The sequence below is a fragment of the Vespa velutina genome, chromosome 11 (assembly GCF_912470025.1).
Source record: "Vespa velutina chromosome 11, iVesVel2.1, whole genome shotgun sequence".
Classification (NCBI taxonomy): Eukaryota; Metazoa; Arthropoda; class Insecta; order Hymenoptera; family Vespidae; genus Vespa; species Vespa velutina.
Window position 1 is genome coordinate 7,814,383 of NC_062198.1, and position 14,187 is coordinate 7,828,569.

General features: G+C 42.0%; 1 protein-coding gene across 12 annotated transcripts in view; it reads left to right on the top strand.

Annotated features, from left to right (window-relative positions):
• LOC124952955 (dystrophin, isoforms A/C/F/G/H-like) overlaps positions 1–14,187 on the top strand; it is a 224,664-nt gene that overhangs the window by 176,894 nt on the left and 33,583 nt on the right. For 11 of the 12 annotated variants that reach the window (XM_047503644.1, XM_047503649.1, XM_047503650.1 and 8 more), the window contains 2 exons: positions 6,862–7,034; positions 13,776–13,920. The exons of the other annotated variant lie outside the window; for it this stretch is intronic. In XM_047503644.1, the coding sequence (XP_047359600.1) occupies positions 6,862–7,034; positions 13,776–13,920 (318 nt within the window). The remainder of the gene's footprint in view (positions 1–6,861; positions 7,035–13,775; positions 13,921–14,187) is intronic. 12 annotated transcript variants of the gene reach the window in all.

A 14,187-nucleotide genomic window follows, 5' to 3' on the forward strand; every position in this document is an offset into this window, starting at 1 on the left:
ATATAGAATGGACGAGAAAAGGCGGGACGAGATAATCCAAGTGGGTGGAGTCGGACAAGGACGGACGCACGTGCTAGTTATACGATAATCGGTAGGCGATGTCGATGGCGATGTTCTAGGACTGTTCGGAACAAACAGGATCGCTCATCCTCCATACACATATATATGTATGTGTACGTGTACATGTGCATACGTAAACGTATGTAGGTAGCTAGGTAACGAGGAACTCGCCGGAACTCGACGACGTGGTGCACAGGTGTGTAACTACATTAGCGGGAATAGGTACGCACGTACGATTATGTCGGCCTATCTAACTGTGCGGAAATACGAATGAGAGAGAGAGAGAGAGAGAGAGAGAGAGAGACAACTTCCGTCGAATAGTTCGATTTCACCAGAGACGAATAAACAGAAATATAAGCAAAGCGATAAACTTTTGTGTCCATTTTGAAACGAAAAGCAATAGTAGTTCATCTTTGATCGTGATCCCTCGTATAAATTTTTCCAGTAAACGTACTAATTTACAATCGCGACTCAGTGTGAAAGTCACCACGACCGACGATTACGCAGTCGATCAGGAGAATTTTCAAAAGAGACCCGGCTACACGATGCGCTATATCTATAGGTACACGTCGAAATAGCACACGAACGTATTTAGTAAGCGAGTCCATAATTTCCTTTCAAAGGTCCCGAGCATTTATCTCTTTCGAAATTGATTCGGACGGTGGAAATCACGTAAATATAATGGTTGACGCATCGCGGATGATTTATCACGGATTATCCTCATTATTTCTAGCCGCGAGCGAGTTACAATGAGATAAATGAGCTTCGTACGTACGTAGATACCTACCACGTACATCACTCGACTCGTGCGTGCTTTCGTCCTCTACCTCGTTCAACAAAGTTACTAGGTTAAATTTCAAATTAATGATTTATCGTAAACGGTCTGCGTTTATAAATACCTCTTTACTTTTATTCGTCACAAATATTACAGCTTTACGTACACGCAACAAAACAAAACAAAAAAAAAACATACGAATAGATATATAAATGTGGAAAATATATTTTCAATCTCCGTTAGAACGGATTCCTGGATAGGTCGATCGAATAGCAAGGTTTCTTTTCGTCGATCATAAAAATACAGACCCTGTGTAAGACTGATGACTCTGTGAATTGTCAAGGGAGATGCAAGCGTTTGCGTTTTCTTCTTCGATGGATCTAATGAATCTTTGAGATTGACCGAAGAAACGCGAGGACCCGAGAGAGAGAGAGAGAGAGAGAGAGAGAGAGAGGGGGGGGGGGGGGAGAGAAAGGAAAGAAATGTAAAAAAGAAAGTCTAGATCGATTTATCGAATCAATTTTCAACCTCATTCATAGTAGTTTGTTCTTCTTTCATCGCGATAATAAGTTAAAAGATTCTTCGTCAAGTTCTGATACTATCTTAAAAAAGTGCTAGATAATTGTACCCGAAGGAAGAATATTATAATTTCTCTATTTCGTAGGAGAAAAGAGGTAGAATAGGGTCAAAGTAATCGTATAAAATGGCTTTAAAAGCTTTCTCAGCTCGATAAAAGATCATCGGGACATTTCTGGTGAGTTACCCTTCTTGCTTCAAGAGCAATCGTCTTCAGAAAGAACAATAAATATCGTTGACACTTTTACCAAACGGTACGCTGCTCCTAAGTTGATGGTATTAGTGTTGCTGATCAAGTTACCCGGAATCGCTTCTCCTCCCTCTTCTTCTTCTTCGTATTCAGAGAGCTTTTAGAGTACTCTATTCTGAATTTGCTTTGGTCAGCTAAAAAGGAGAGAACGTTTAAGATAAGAGTCGCAATAGAATTACTCGAACTAAGTTTGGCCTATCGCTTTAAAAATTATAAATTACGAATTTATCTTCGAGTTGAAATTAAATATTATTTCACGATTGGAGATTTTCGATGGAGTAAAGCAGACATAAGCTAGAAGATCAGAGTCGATCGAAAATCAGGGTATCAACCACGGAAGAGGATGCATTCGCAAGCCTCTTAGGTCCATCTATTCTCTCTATCTCTCTCTCTCTCTCTCTCTCCCTCTTTTTCTCTTTCTCTCTTTGCGTACAGCTACGAGACCAATCCATCAAAATTTGTTACTCTTTGCTCCGTCGTTTGGTCGAGATCCGAATTGTAAAATATCAAGCGCTCTCTATAATTTTACCAATTATTATATATTCATAACGCGTATCTTAACCCGGCTTATAGCATAGTAACAGAGCCGCTTTCTAGTATTTAACATCGATAGCAAAGTTCGTTAACAACGTTGAATACGGCACGTCGTTGGTGGCAAGAGCCGGATCCCGAGTTTCAGCTTTGAATTTAATTGGAAATCGCATTGCACGTCATCCTGCACATACATACCAAGAGGTATCTATATGCCCGTACCTACGTGTCTATATATATATATATATGTGTGTGTGTGTGTGTGTGTGTGTGTATATATATATATATATATATGCATATATGTATATATACACACACACACACACGTCTAGATAATTATGCGTATATGTATATATAGGGGAGAGGGAGAAGAGGGAAAGGGAAGACTTTGGAATTCAAGTTCGAGCTAAGGCCGAGACGACTGTCGTATCTCGTGAAAACTTCTCCGGCCAATCCAATACACCGGTAGCTTCTTTGATGCATCGAAATCGAGCGAGAAAACTTTACCGATACTTCATTCTACGAAGAAACGACGAATTTCAAGTATCGAGTATCTTTGGACTTAATTAGCCTAGCCAGGCGAATGAAAAGTTCCTACTCTTCGCTCGTTGGATTTCCGTTATCTGTGGTTTACGTAAACTCGCTTCTTCTTTGTCGTCGACATTATTACGATATATTTATCGAGAAAATTTTCAATATTCTTTCGTGAACTTTAGTCAAATGCATTCATAATTTCAGTTAAACTCGCGATAAACTAGATGAGAATGTAATACATTATCTCGAATAAAAGTATTTCTCTTCGAAGGAAATTTTCTTCACAATGCTCGAGAAAAAAGCTAACTCTTCGAGACACTCGATGAAAAAATGTGCGATCCGAACTTTCCGTGTGAACGAATGCGATCTTCGATGATAAAAATTAAGTGAGAAAGAGACTACCAAGAGAAGGGAAGGAAAAGTGAATGTGAGCCGATGAGAGCACTTTGGTTCGCGTCTAGAGTTTTTAATTACGGTGGATTATCGTCAACGCGGACCGAGGGGGGGCACTTGGCCCGGGGGGCGTGCCACCCTACAGGGGAATTTTCCTCGGGGGGTACGTACCCGAAAGAAAGCCGACGATGCACGCTACATCTACATATCCTACACGCTCCTAGCTGAGCTGCATCTCTTCGAACAGGTAAAGAATCTCCCCAATGATTTTCAACCAAACTTTATATCTTCTTTCTACACACACACACACACGCACACACACACACACACACACACACACACACGCACGCACGCATGCACACACACATGTATAAGAGACGTTAGAATTAAGTAAGTTTGTAAGAATAGAGTTAACGATTATTCCATCGAAAAGATATTTATCGTTGGAAAATCATTATACACGCAAAGTATCTCATTAAATGTATACTACATATACGGTGAGCTCTCGTTGCAAATGCCGCCTAGATCTCCCTTGTCTAGGATGCAACAAAGATTTCATAATTAACGTCGTTGAGAAAAGTTCGACTCGTTCTATGCATCCAGCGTAGTAAACTTCATCGCGAACTTCATCATCGTGGATGGAAAGTCGTTAGGACGGTTGTGAAATATTAATAAAGTATCACGAACGGGAAAAACAGAAAGAAATTCAGTCAATTTATCATTGAGCATCAAAGTTTGAGCGAGTATCGTTAAATTCGCAGCAACTAGGAACAAAGTATTTTAACGGGATAATATGTGTATAATACGAGTCTAAGTCGGTGAAAATTTTCCCGTTAACGCTTCTGTGCTCGATCGAACATCAAAGTTGAAGTTTGTTAAAGTTGCAGGTTGAACGATGAGAAATAGTTTACTCGATCCTAGCTAGATTAATCGTATGCTTGCCAACGCGAATACCTATCTCGTATACCGAGCTCGTAGAATTATTTTCTGTCATAACAGAAATTGTCCACGTGTACAATATCTGCAAAATACAATGAAAATACAAAGAAAACAATTTTAATTTTCATCGAATAAAGAAGATACCGTTCGGAACTAGATTTTCGGTACTCGAAAGATAAATTGGACCGTTCGAAAGTTTTACTAAGATCCTTAGTTCTATATACGTGTCATTGGTATATTCCACAACCTGGAAAACTCTGGGATATTCGAGACGTCGTAAGAGAGAGAGAGAGAGAGAGAGAGAGAGAGAGAGAGCCAAAAGTTTACACCAGCCTCGGGATTCGTGTCTCTGATTGAATTTTCGGTACTACGTAACCTACATCAGATTGATCTATTTATTCCACCATCGCTTTTGCGACATTAAAGGACTGAAAGGGCTTGTATATCCGATGCGATACATAATTGTCACGCAAACAATTGCAGAGTAATAATTTTATCCTAGTCATTTAATCTTTCTTCCTTCCAATTGTCGCTTCCTTCCTTTATCAAAAGTCCTTAAGACTTTCGATTCATTTTAAAACGATCCATCCAGGATTTCTTCGATAGAAATTTCCTGCGTTTTAACTTTCGATCGTTAATCAGAGCATCGATATTATCTCTATATACTCGTGGCGTATTATTCAGGCAAAATTTCTTACGGGTGACTTAAAGATTTAAGAAAGTAGACTCATTAATGTTGAGAAGGATTAGAGAAGAGCTCTCGAGCGAACATGGTGCACGCGGTGTGTTACACGGTTTCGTAATACGCGAGCGCAATACGCGATGAGAGAGAGAGAGAGAGAGAAGCGTTATGTTAGGGTAGCCGTTTGATCGATCTGTCACGGCTGCTCGAAAATTGCTACGTCGTATCGAGTAGACCCAGCCACGGCGCGATGCACGCTAACTTTTTTCTTTCTCTTCTTTTATTTTTTATTGCGTTCGTCTCGACGATTCGCATCGACTGTCAACCGTGTCAACGTTTGCGGAAGCCGCAGTTGGAAAATATCGCGAGCCGATTCGTTCCCTCTCTCGTACCGCGAAACAGATGGAAATAGCGGGCGTCATGCGTCGAAGGGTGCGGCTAATGGTGGCTCTGAGAGCTGGCTAGAGAGCGCAACTTGGAAGCGTCGATCCGTAGAGTTGCAAAAATCAAAGGGAAAGGAAATTGTCGACGTTTAGTGACAGAGCTCGGACAGCCTTGACAAATTTGACAGAATCGGAAAGCAGGAGGATCGGTCCTCTATCGTTTTTCTCTCTCTCCCCTCCTCCCTTTTTCTTTGCCCGTTTTACATTCTCTAGAATAACGCCTAAAAGAGACGTCCCTTCGACGGCCAACAACGCCGCGCTTTGTCACCGTGCTACGCTATCGACGTTACCTTCGCTCGAGTCGGGGGAGAAAATTGAAATATTAAGCAAACTTTATTCAATTTGTCAATCAATCGTCATTCGTGATATCTCGATTCGAAGGATCTTAGTCGTCTATATCCACGTGTCTAGTGTAATCCAAAGCATCTTAAAGGACATTCACGAGACGTGTTTATCCTCAAAGTTGCTCGAGCTTATCTCGAGAGAACGTCTATTCAAAGAGGAACGTTTCAACGAGATACTCCTTGATTATATGCTTAATACGCGAGTAAGATAACGTAAATGAGATTCCGTTACCTTATCGCGTTTCCACATTGTCTAGGGTATCGTTATTCAATATCCCAGCTCTCGTCGTCAGTCGGACGACGGATATTCTATCTATATTCGTACAATTTGTTATTTAGGAAGGGATTGTTTCCAAAGGCGGAAAAACAATTTTTTTGCCGACAGTCGGCAAAATCGGTTATCGCCACGAGAACTAGAAGCGACAGAGGAAAAGACAGAGGATAAGAGATTAAGGGGGGAAAAAAATTCTATTTGCGATCCAGCCAATTTTTTCTGCGTCTACGCGAATACATAAGACAAAATGTCAATAATTGAATTGAAATTTACGCTCCACGCGAGGAGTTTGCAAAAGCGAGGGAAATAAGAAACGCACTTTCGCCGCGCGACTCGCCGCGACGAATATTTCTTAATTCACTGACATCGTCGACGATTTATTTCCATTGGTCGGCCTGGAAGCGCGTGGCACCAGGCGTCCGTGTCAGGGAGTGGCTGCTTTTCGAACACAAACGAGATTCTAACACACGGACGCGGCGACGCCGAGGCAAGACCGAGCTGCCGCATAAATCATCTCCATCCACGCGCTCTAACCGCGATACGCGTCCTAGGGGATGACGGAAAGGGCTTGAATGCGTTTCGCGTTTTTTTTTTTTTTTTCTTTTCTTTTCTTTTTTTTTTTTTTTCTTCTTCTTCTTCCTTTTTCTTTTTACCTTATATATTTCCTCATTATTATTCCCACCTCGACGATTTTCTTTTTTTCCTTTCGCCTTTTACACGTTACTCCCGTTAAATTTATTCTCTCCTTTCCTTCGGTCACATCGTTCTATTATCTTCCGTCACCTCTCGTGTGTCTCCCCTTCTTCCTATCATAAAAGTCAACCGAACGAGATTCATGACCGAAGTCGATTCCGTAACCTGATCGACCCTCGATTATTTCCGACGAATCGAAGATTGAAACGACGTAACAAAAATCAAACATCTCTCTATCGATTTATTTTCGAGAGATAGATACCTATTGTAATGTTATATATTTACATATGGATTAATGAGTATAAAATCAATAAGGAAAATTTAATACGAGACGTGCCATTTGATGACTCTACGTTTATCGTTGCAGGATCTCCAGTCGGAAATCGAAACGCACCGGGACGTGTACGCTTCGTTGAACGGCACGGGGCGCAAGCTGTTGAGCTCTTTAGCCAGTCAGGATGACGCGGTTATGCTTCAACGTCGATTGGACGAGATGAATCAGAGATGGCATCATCTTAAAGCGAAGAGCATGGCCATAAGGTGAGCGTGCTTTTTCGTAGCTCTTCCCTTTTTTTCTTTTTTCTTTGTTCTTTTTTCCTCCCTTGCAGGCAAAAATGCACACGCATACGATATATAAGTAGCTATTTTGTCGAAATCGATTAGCTTAGATCTCATTTTATTCTTAAGAATAGAGAGAGGAAAACAACGAGATCAACGTTTCCTACGAGAATCGACGCTCGGCATAATAAATATCTCGTATTCTATATTTATTATTCATTCTTTTTTACTCATTTTTTATTAGGCACCTCCGTCGACGAATAAATCAATATTTATGCAACCTTGATTCCAACTCCCATAAATATTGCATTTTCCTCCGGCGTAATCAAAAAATAACGTGAAAAAATATACAAGCATAGCACTAGCTATATTCCAAATAGGAATATGTAGGGGGATACGCGCGAATATAAAACTGGGCCGACGTTTCGGAGCGTCCTGGTGCTTTGCATTCTTTACCCGTGATTTGTGCCGAAAAACGTCGGACGGCATTAAATTCAACGAGTATCGCGGTGTTAAATTGATCTGAAAGTAAATCGAGGCCATTGGGCGATACTTTTTCACGCGTAAAAAGAAGGGCTTCCTGTTTTCGAATCTTTTACTAACTTTACGTATATCTCGAAAATATTATATTTATTTCTCTCGGATCTTATTACCATTTGTATGGTAGTTGTATTCTTATGTATTGGTGGAACGAACGAACGAACGAACGAACGAACGAACGAACGACCTAGTGAAAAGATGAAACGTTGTCGTACTTATTGTCGACTAAATATCTCAATCTAGCCGAATCGAGCAATCGATTTCTCGAGATAGGATCGATCAACCGGCATTATATCGTAGACCAAACTGCTGGCAAAATCCGTATAGCTTGATTACGATCGAGGGAATCCATAGGCGGAAGCGATCGAGGGGAAACGAGAGAGAGAGAGAGAGAGAGAGAATTCGCAACCGCGCTTATGTGTGTATACACACGCACACACACACACACACACATATATCGGTAACCAAAGCCTCGTGTGGCCCTTTGCCTTTGGACTTCTTTCTCTTTTCAAACGTTTCCTCTCTTTATGTCGGGAGGTCGGCCCGCAATCAGGCCACAAATACCGGTTCGAAACAGCGATCCTGATAATTCAGCCGACGATCCTTCCTGGCACGAAAAGCGAAGAGGAATATAGAGATAGAAGAATATGGGCTGGGATGCAATTGACCCAGACGATACAGACGATATAGATTCGAACGTTATCCGTGAGACATATGTTGAGGCTAGATCAAAGTTCTCTCTAATAAGAGAGACGCAAGAGAAAAGTAAACGAGAGCTTGCATGGAAAATAGCATTATAATAAGTTTTATTTAACATATCATCGTCACACAATGAAAGTATTTTAGCTACTGGCGGCCTATGTCTCAGGATGTAGGTTCTTGCGGAAGCTTAGTTAATACGATCGAATATTCCAATCTCACACGCGTCATTAATATCCGTCGCGATACCGGTAGGATCATCTTGTAGCTGTTCATAAGATCGTAATCAATCAACGTGGACGGGATGGCTAATGAATGAAGGTTAAGAAGAACAAGAGCGGTCGCGTTGAAAGTTTCGGACCTATCGAGGTTTATATTCCATCACACTTTTCCATCGTATAAGGTTTGACGCGGGATGGTCTTATTATGAACCCGGGGATTTACTTTACGTTGCGGCATGAATGAAACGTGAACGCAACGTGAATGAGAAAGCGAATGAATCGGTAGTCCGTTATACGAGAGAGAATGAAAAGGATGAGACGGAAAGATTCTTAAGAACGAGTAATATCGTTAAACGCGAGAAATTCTCTTCCCTCTTGGAACAATTTATTCTTTTCTTTTCTTTTCTTTTTTCTGTCTTCTATTATAAAACCGTCGAAGTGACGCGCGTCTATAATACGCCAGGCGTTAAAAGCAAGCATATTTTTCCGTAAAATTTATTCGAATGCGTTTTTTGCTTTCGCCACGATTCTCTCATACATATTTGATATATTTCTTCGTTTCGTTTTATTTATTTCCTTTTTTTTCTTTTTTTTTTTTTTTCTTTCTTTTTTTTTTTTTTTCTCTTTTATCTCATTTCTTTCGTAGTTTTCCTATCTCTCACGTTCCATTATTCAATCGCATACATATAATAAAAGCTCTATCAAATTGTGGACAAGGTATATGCAATTACGAGCGAGTCCACGAATGCGCACCGCATTCGCGTACGCATGTCTAACGTATAAAAGGGAAAATTATGCGATAGTATAAATCGCCATTTAACCTCATTCGTACGTACTCCCCTCGCGCGCTTCGCTTGTGGCGCGACAAAAATTAAATCCCGTTGTTTTTGTTTTTTTTGTTTTTTTTTTTGTTTTTTTTTTTACCACCGCGTAACATTGGATTTATACGAATTTAATTCGAGAGTCTAAGCCGCAGTGTCGACGGGGCGAGTTCATTTATCGATTTAAAGAGAAGGAACGATATTTCGTCCGAGGAGATAGAAATTATAGCAACACCTGGGGCTTATTTATGAGGTGCGAGTACCGTCGACGCAATCCACAGCCGCAATTCAGACGCGGAAAGTCGCATCCATCCAGCGGAGAATAAGGTCTAAGGAACGAGCGAGATGGCGGGAGTTTATGCGACGCGGTTCCCCACGCAGAGAATACCTCGTATACGTGTATTGTAGATGTGTACTTGCAAGCTGCGGTTCGAATGCGCGCGCGAACAGAGCCAAAGGCGCATCTCGCGGTTGCGAGAGCAAAGCAATGCCTGTCAACTGCGAAGCAGGAATCGGGAGGAATAATTAAAGGTGTCTCGAGGCTGGGAGTAGTGCTGCGGCGGCACACCGGCCGCCATTACACTCCCCGACTCGAGGATTAGCGCAGCCGTGCGTTCACGCGTGCGGACCTCCGTCTACACGCTCAGCCGAATCCCTCGGCACTTTCGCCTCTTCCGTCACTGAAATCGCCTCTTTCTTTCTCTTTCCTCTCCTATTTCCGTTTCAAAAGTTTCCCCCGAGAAGAACGATCGATTAATCCGTCCTCTGCGAAAAGTTCTCGAGAAAGAGTTTGCGATTCATTTTCTCTGCGTCGGATTCATTCATTTTCTATTGCCACGAAACGCGCAAAGTCGGATGCGAATCGAATACCGGACGAGATAGAATAGAGCAGAGTTTAGTTTCTGCTTCCTGCTAGTACTGGCGAGCCTCTCGAAACTTTCGACGAATCCCCAAGCCGATCGTAACTCATTACGACTGTCCGGCAGTTATACGTTGTTGCACCTATTCCAAGGCTCGTATCGTGCCCCGTACGATACGTAACAGTAATACAAGCTTAAAGTATGATAAGGTGTAGCTTAGCGTTAATCTCTGGGAAAAGCTTTTGCACGGCGAATGCCCTTCGGAGGGGGAGAGAGAGAGAGAGAGAACGTCGATAGGTCGAGCCCTACTCTTCCATGATCCTACGTCTGTTCTGAATCTACTAAATGCTCGCGTTTATCCTCTCTCGCGAGCCCGATATATTCGACGCTCGTTACGCATCCTTCGTGCCAGATGCGTCCCGTCGTTTATTTTATCCTTACACGTCGTCCGAAGCTAGTCACGAGCCCGTAACAAAAATGAATTACGTCGGACCCGATTCGACGCTCATGTATTCGATAATTCCAATTGCGTTGTCACTTTTATACGAATAAGAAGCACGTATTACTCTTTGCAGCCATAGCTGAAAGAACATCAAAGAGCGCGGCCGACGAAACGAAATGTGGAAGGTTCAAGAAGTAGGTTTGCGTCATGAGTTCGTTCCGATCGTCGATCCCCTTCTTCGAGTTTTCCTCCCTTCGAACGAAAATCGTTTACGAACGAAGAAAAGAATCCTGGATGTTAAAACTCTTACTGCTCCATAAGGGCCAGACCCAGCGCTAAGATAATATATAGATAGGTATTTTTTACGGGCTCTCTTTCTCCTTATTTATTTTCTTTTCTTTCCTTCACCGAGCGATCTTTTAAGGCCGGTCGAGATAGACTCGCGCGATCGTGGTAGACTCATCGCAATCGGTACGAAGTAACGTACATACCGTAGCTAATATGAAATTTTCAATTCGACGGTTCTTTCTTCGGAATAGACTTTTCATGGAATAAGAAGGAACGGCGAAGCGATAACGATAACAGAATTTTGTTGGAAACTAGCTCGTGGGTAAAAAAGTAAAGAGTTACGAGAGTCGTATCCCGGTAACGCAAAATGATAACAGTCCAGGTGGTATCGTAAATTCGAACGGCGATCGTTATCGTTGGCACGTTTACGTGCGAGTAAGTTTCCATGTATTTTGATTGAAGGAAAAAAGAAAGAAGAACAAAAAAATTGGAAAGAGAGAAAAGAAAAATCAGGTTCCAGTGGAACGTAAAAACGTAAGCCGAGATAATATGGAAAGGATGAAAAATTTGAAGTTTAATGCGGCAAATTCCGTCGATGAAAGCTTTTCCGATGATCGGCGGGTAAATACGGTAACGCTTTATCGCATCGGAAGAACGGGGTGCACGGGGTGCACGATCGGAAGGCCCCAACCGTCCAACGTCGGCTTCCCAATATTCGTGTGCTCTTTGGTTCACGGATAATGTTTCGTTCGACACCGTACCGTATCGTGCCGGCTGAAATTTGATCGAAGCACCATTTCCATCTCGATTCTGGGACGATGACGATCCTATCAATGGTTGACTACGTCAGCTTTCTAATTTCCGACCGGACTGTCGTACGATTTCCCAAAAAGGATTCCTTTCTGCGAGCGACTGGCAAAAGCTCGACGATGATGGATGCGAAGAAAGTCGGAGAATCCAAAAGACGTCTTCTATCTCGAGGGCTCGAATCTCGGAGGAGGAGTATTCGCGAAATGAGAGACTTTTGCATGACCAAAAGAACAAAGAAACATCGGGGTTTTCTTAGAAACTGTAGCGAAAATGTATCAGACTTTCGCGGAGCATTAAAGATGACTCTGGCATATACATGTATATACATATTATGTATATGTATGTATGTATGTATATATATATATATATATATATATATATATATATATATATATATATATATATGCATGTATGTATGTCGAGTAAAGGATCTTCCTCTCGGCGGTTTTCGTCCTCTATCGGGAGATATCACGATAATTGCGAGAGAGGAACAAAGTGTGCGGGTATTTATTGCGAATCACGATAAAGTCAAGGGGTAAACGCAGGCTCGCTCGGTTGGTAAGTCTCGACCGATATTTGCGTTCTCATTAACCAATGCCGCAAGCCGATTCAAGGGTCTTGGTTTCCCTGCAGACCCATAAAGTGGATTGATCACGTACCTACATCGCATATAATCAATGCTACCGAGATGTATGCGTTCCGTATCAAGAAGTACTCCGCGAGGCGAGATGTTAATCCGAACGGTTGCACGCTAATGAGGCTGCGATCGGAGAATTAATTACGAGAGAACCATGGACTCTGGGATCTAGTTAGATGGTAGATGGATTCCTCGAAGTATACCCAAGTAGCACACGATATCTTGACGATAATACTCGTTCCTCTACTAAGAAGAGAATATCGAAATAACGACTCATCGATATTATCAAAGTAGAAATATTCGAAGAGAGGTGTTAATTTTTCTTTTCTTTCCTTTCTTTTTTTTTTCTTTTTTTTTTTTCTTTTTTTTTTCTTTATAACGGAGAATGAATAAACGAAGGAGAGGCGTTATCTATTGTGGTGCGCCGTGGCGCAATTTGCGCCTGGTATCCGTCTATTCCCTAGCCGCGTATCCTCTTCCAAGGGTAGATTTTAAGGGAAGAGAGAAAGGGCGACACGTAGGAACGCCAGCTTAGCAACGTTCTACGATTGCCTCGGACTCCTCGGTGGCTCCAACGGTACGCTTCTTGTTTATGGTACAACTTTGAATCGGGTTTGCGCGCGCCCGTTTAGACTGGGATTGTCCCGTTAAATCGTCCCCTCGAGTTGAATTATAACCCGTTCTCTCTCTCTCTCCCTCTTTCGTTCTCGACAATTTCATTTTCCGCCTTTATTGCGTTTAAACCGTTAAAAAGAGATAGACGTCGTCGCGTCAGGGAGAATGACCCAGACGAGCTCTCTTCGCCGGCAGACCAAATTGCCCGATTTTCGATTCAACTTACGTCGTCGATATCGATAATACTCGTTCCTTTCGACTTCTCCGACTAGGGATTTATCGCTCTTTTCTTAACGTTATCCTTCTAAACTCATAAGGGAATATCGTTTCTCCTGGCCGATGTTAAGTTCGCGAAACATAAATGTTTTATATGTCGAACCTTTCGAGCCGTCGTCGCCCATGGAAAGTAAACTTTTCACGTTACTCCTATTTCTTCTCTGATCTTTTTTTTTTTTTTTTTTATAGCCGTTAGCGAGTAACTATTCTTATTTCGAAACTACGGGAACTTTCCATCGACGATAATAATTACGGAAATAAATTCTGCCGGGCGGCGTCTGCTTCTGCCTGATACGAGGACGACGTTAGTTTTCCTCGTTGGTGTTCTCTAAGGACACGCGGCGAATGTACGTACGCGGGAGAAAAATGAATGGGACGGGACGGGACGGGACGGGACGAAGTAAGGTATATAGAAGCGGCGATTCATGGGTTTCTATCTCTTATTACTTTTAACGGATCTTTAGGAAATTGAGAGAAAATATTTTATCATAATGTTCTTTTACTATTGTTGCAGAAATCGACTGGAAAGTAATACGGAACATTGGAACGCGCTACTGTTATCGTTACGCGAATTAATCGAATGGGTTATTAGAAAAGACACCGAACTTACAGGATTGGGACCTGTTTGCGGCGATGTTGCTGCGTTACAGAAACAACAAGTAAGCAAGTACAAAATTATTAAAATAAGACATAGAGAATTATTATTACGCGTCGAGTTTGCAACCCAGACGCAATATAAACGATCGTTCTCGTTATTGATCGTTTTCTTAAGTCAAACGCGCGAATCTACGATATTAAGATACATCGTGGTACCAACGGGGACTGAGGCCCAAATAGGTGACGGCACAACGCCCGCCGCTCGTGTTCTAATCCAGATTAGATCGCGCGCATGTTCCTGGTGCCGCGCGCAAATCGTCCACGTTTAC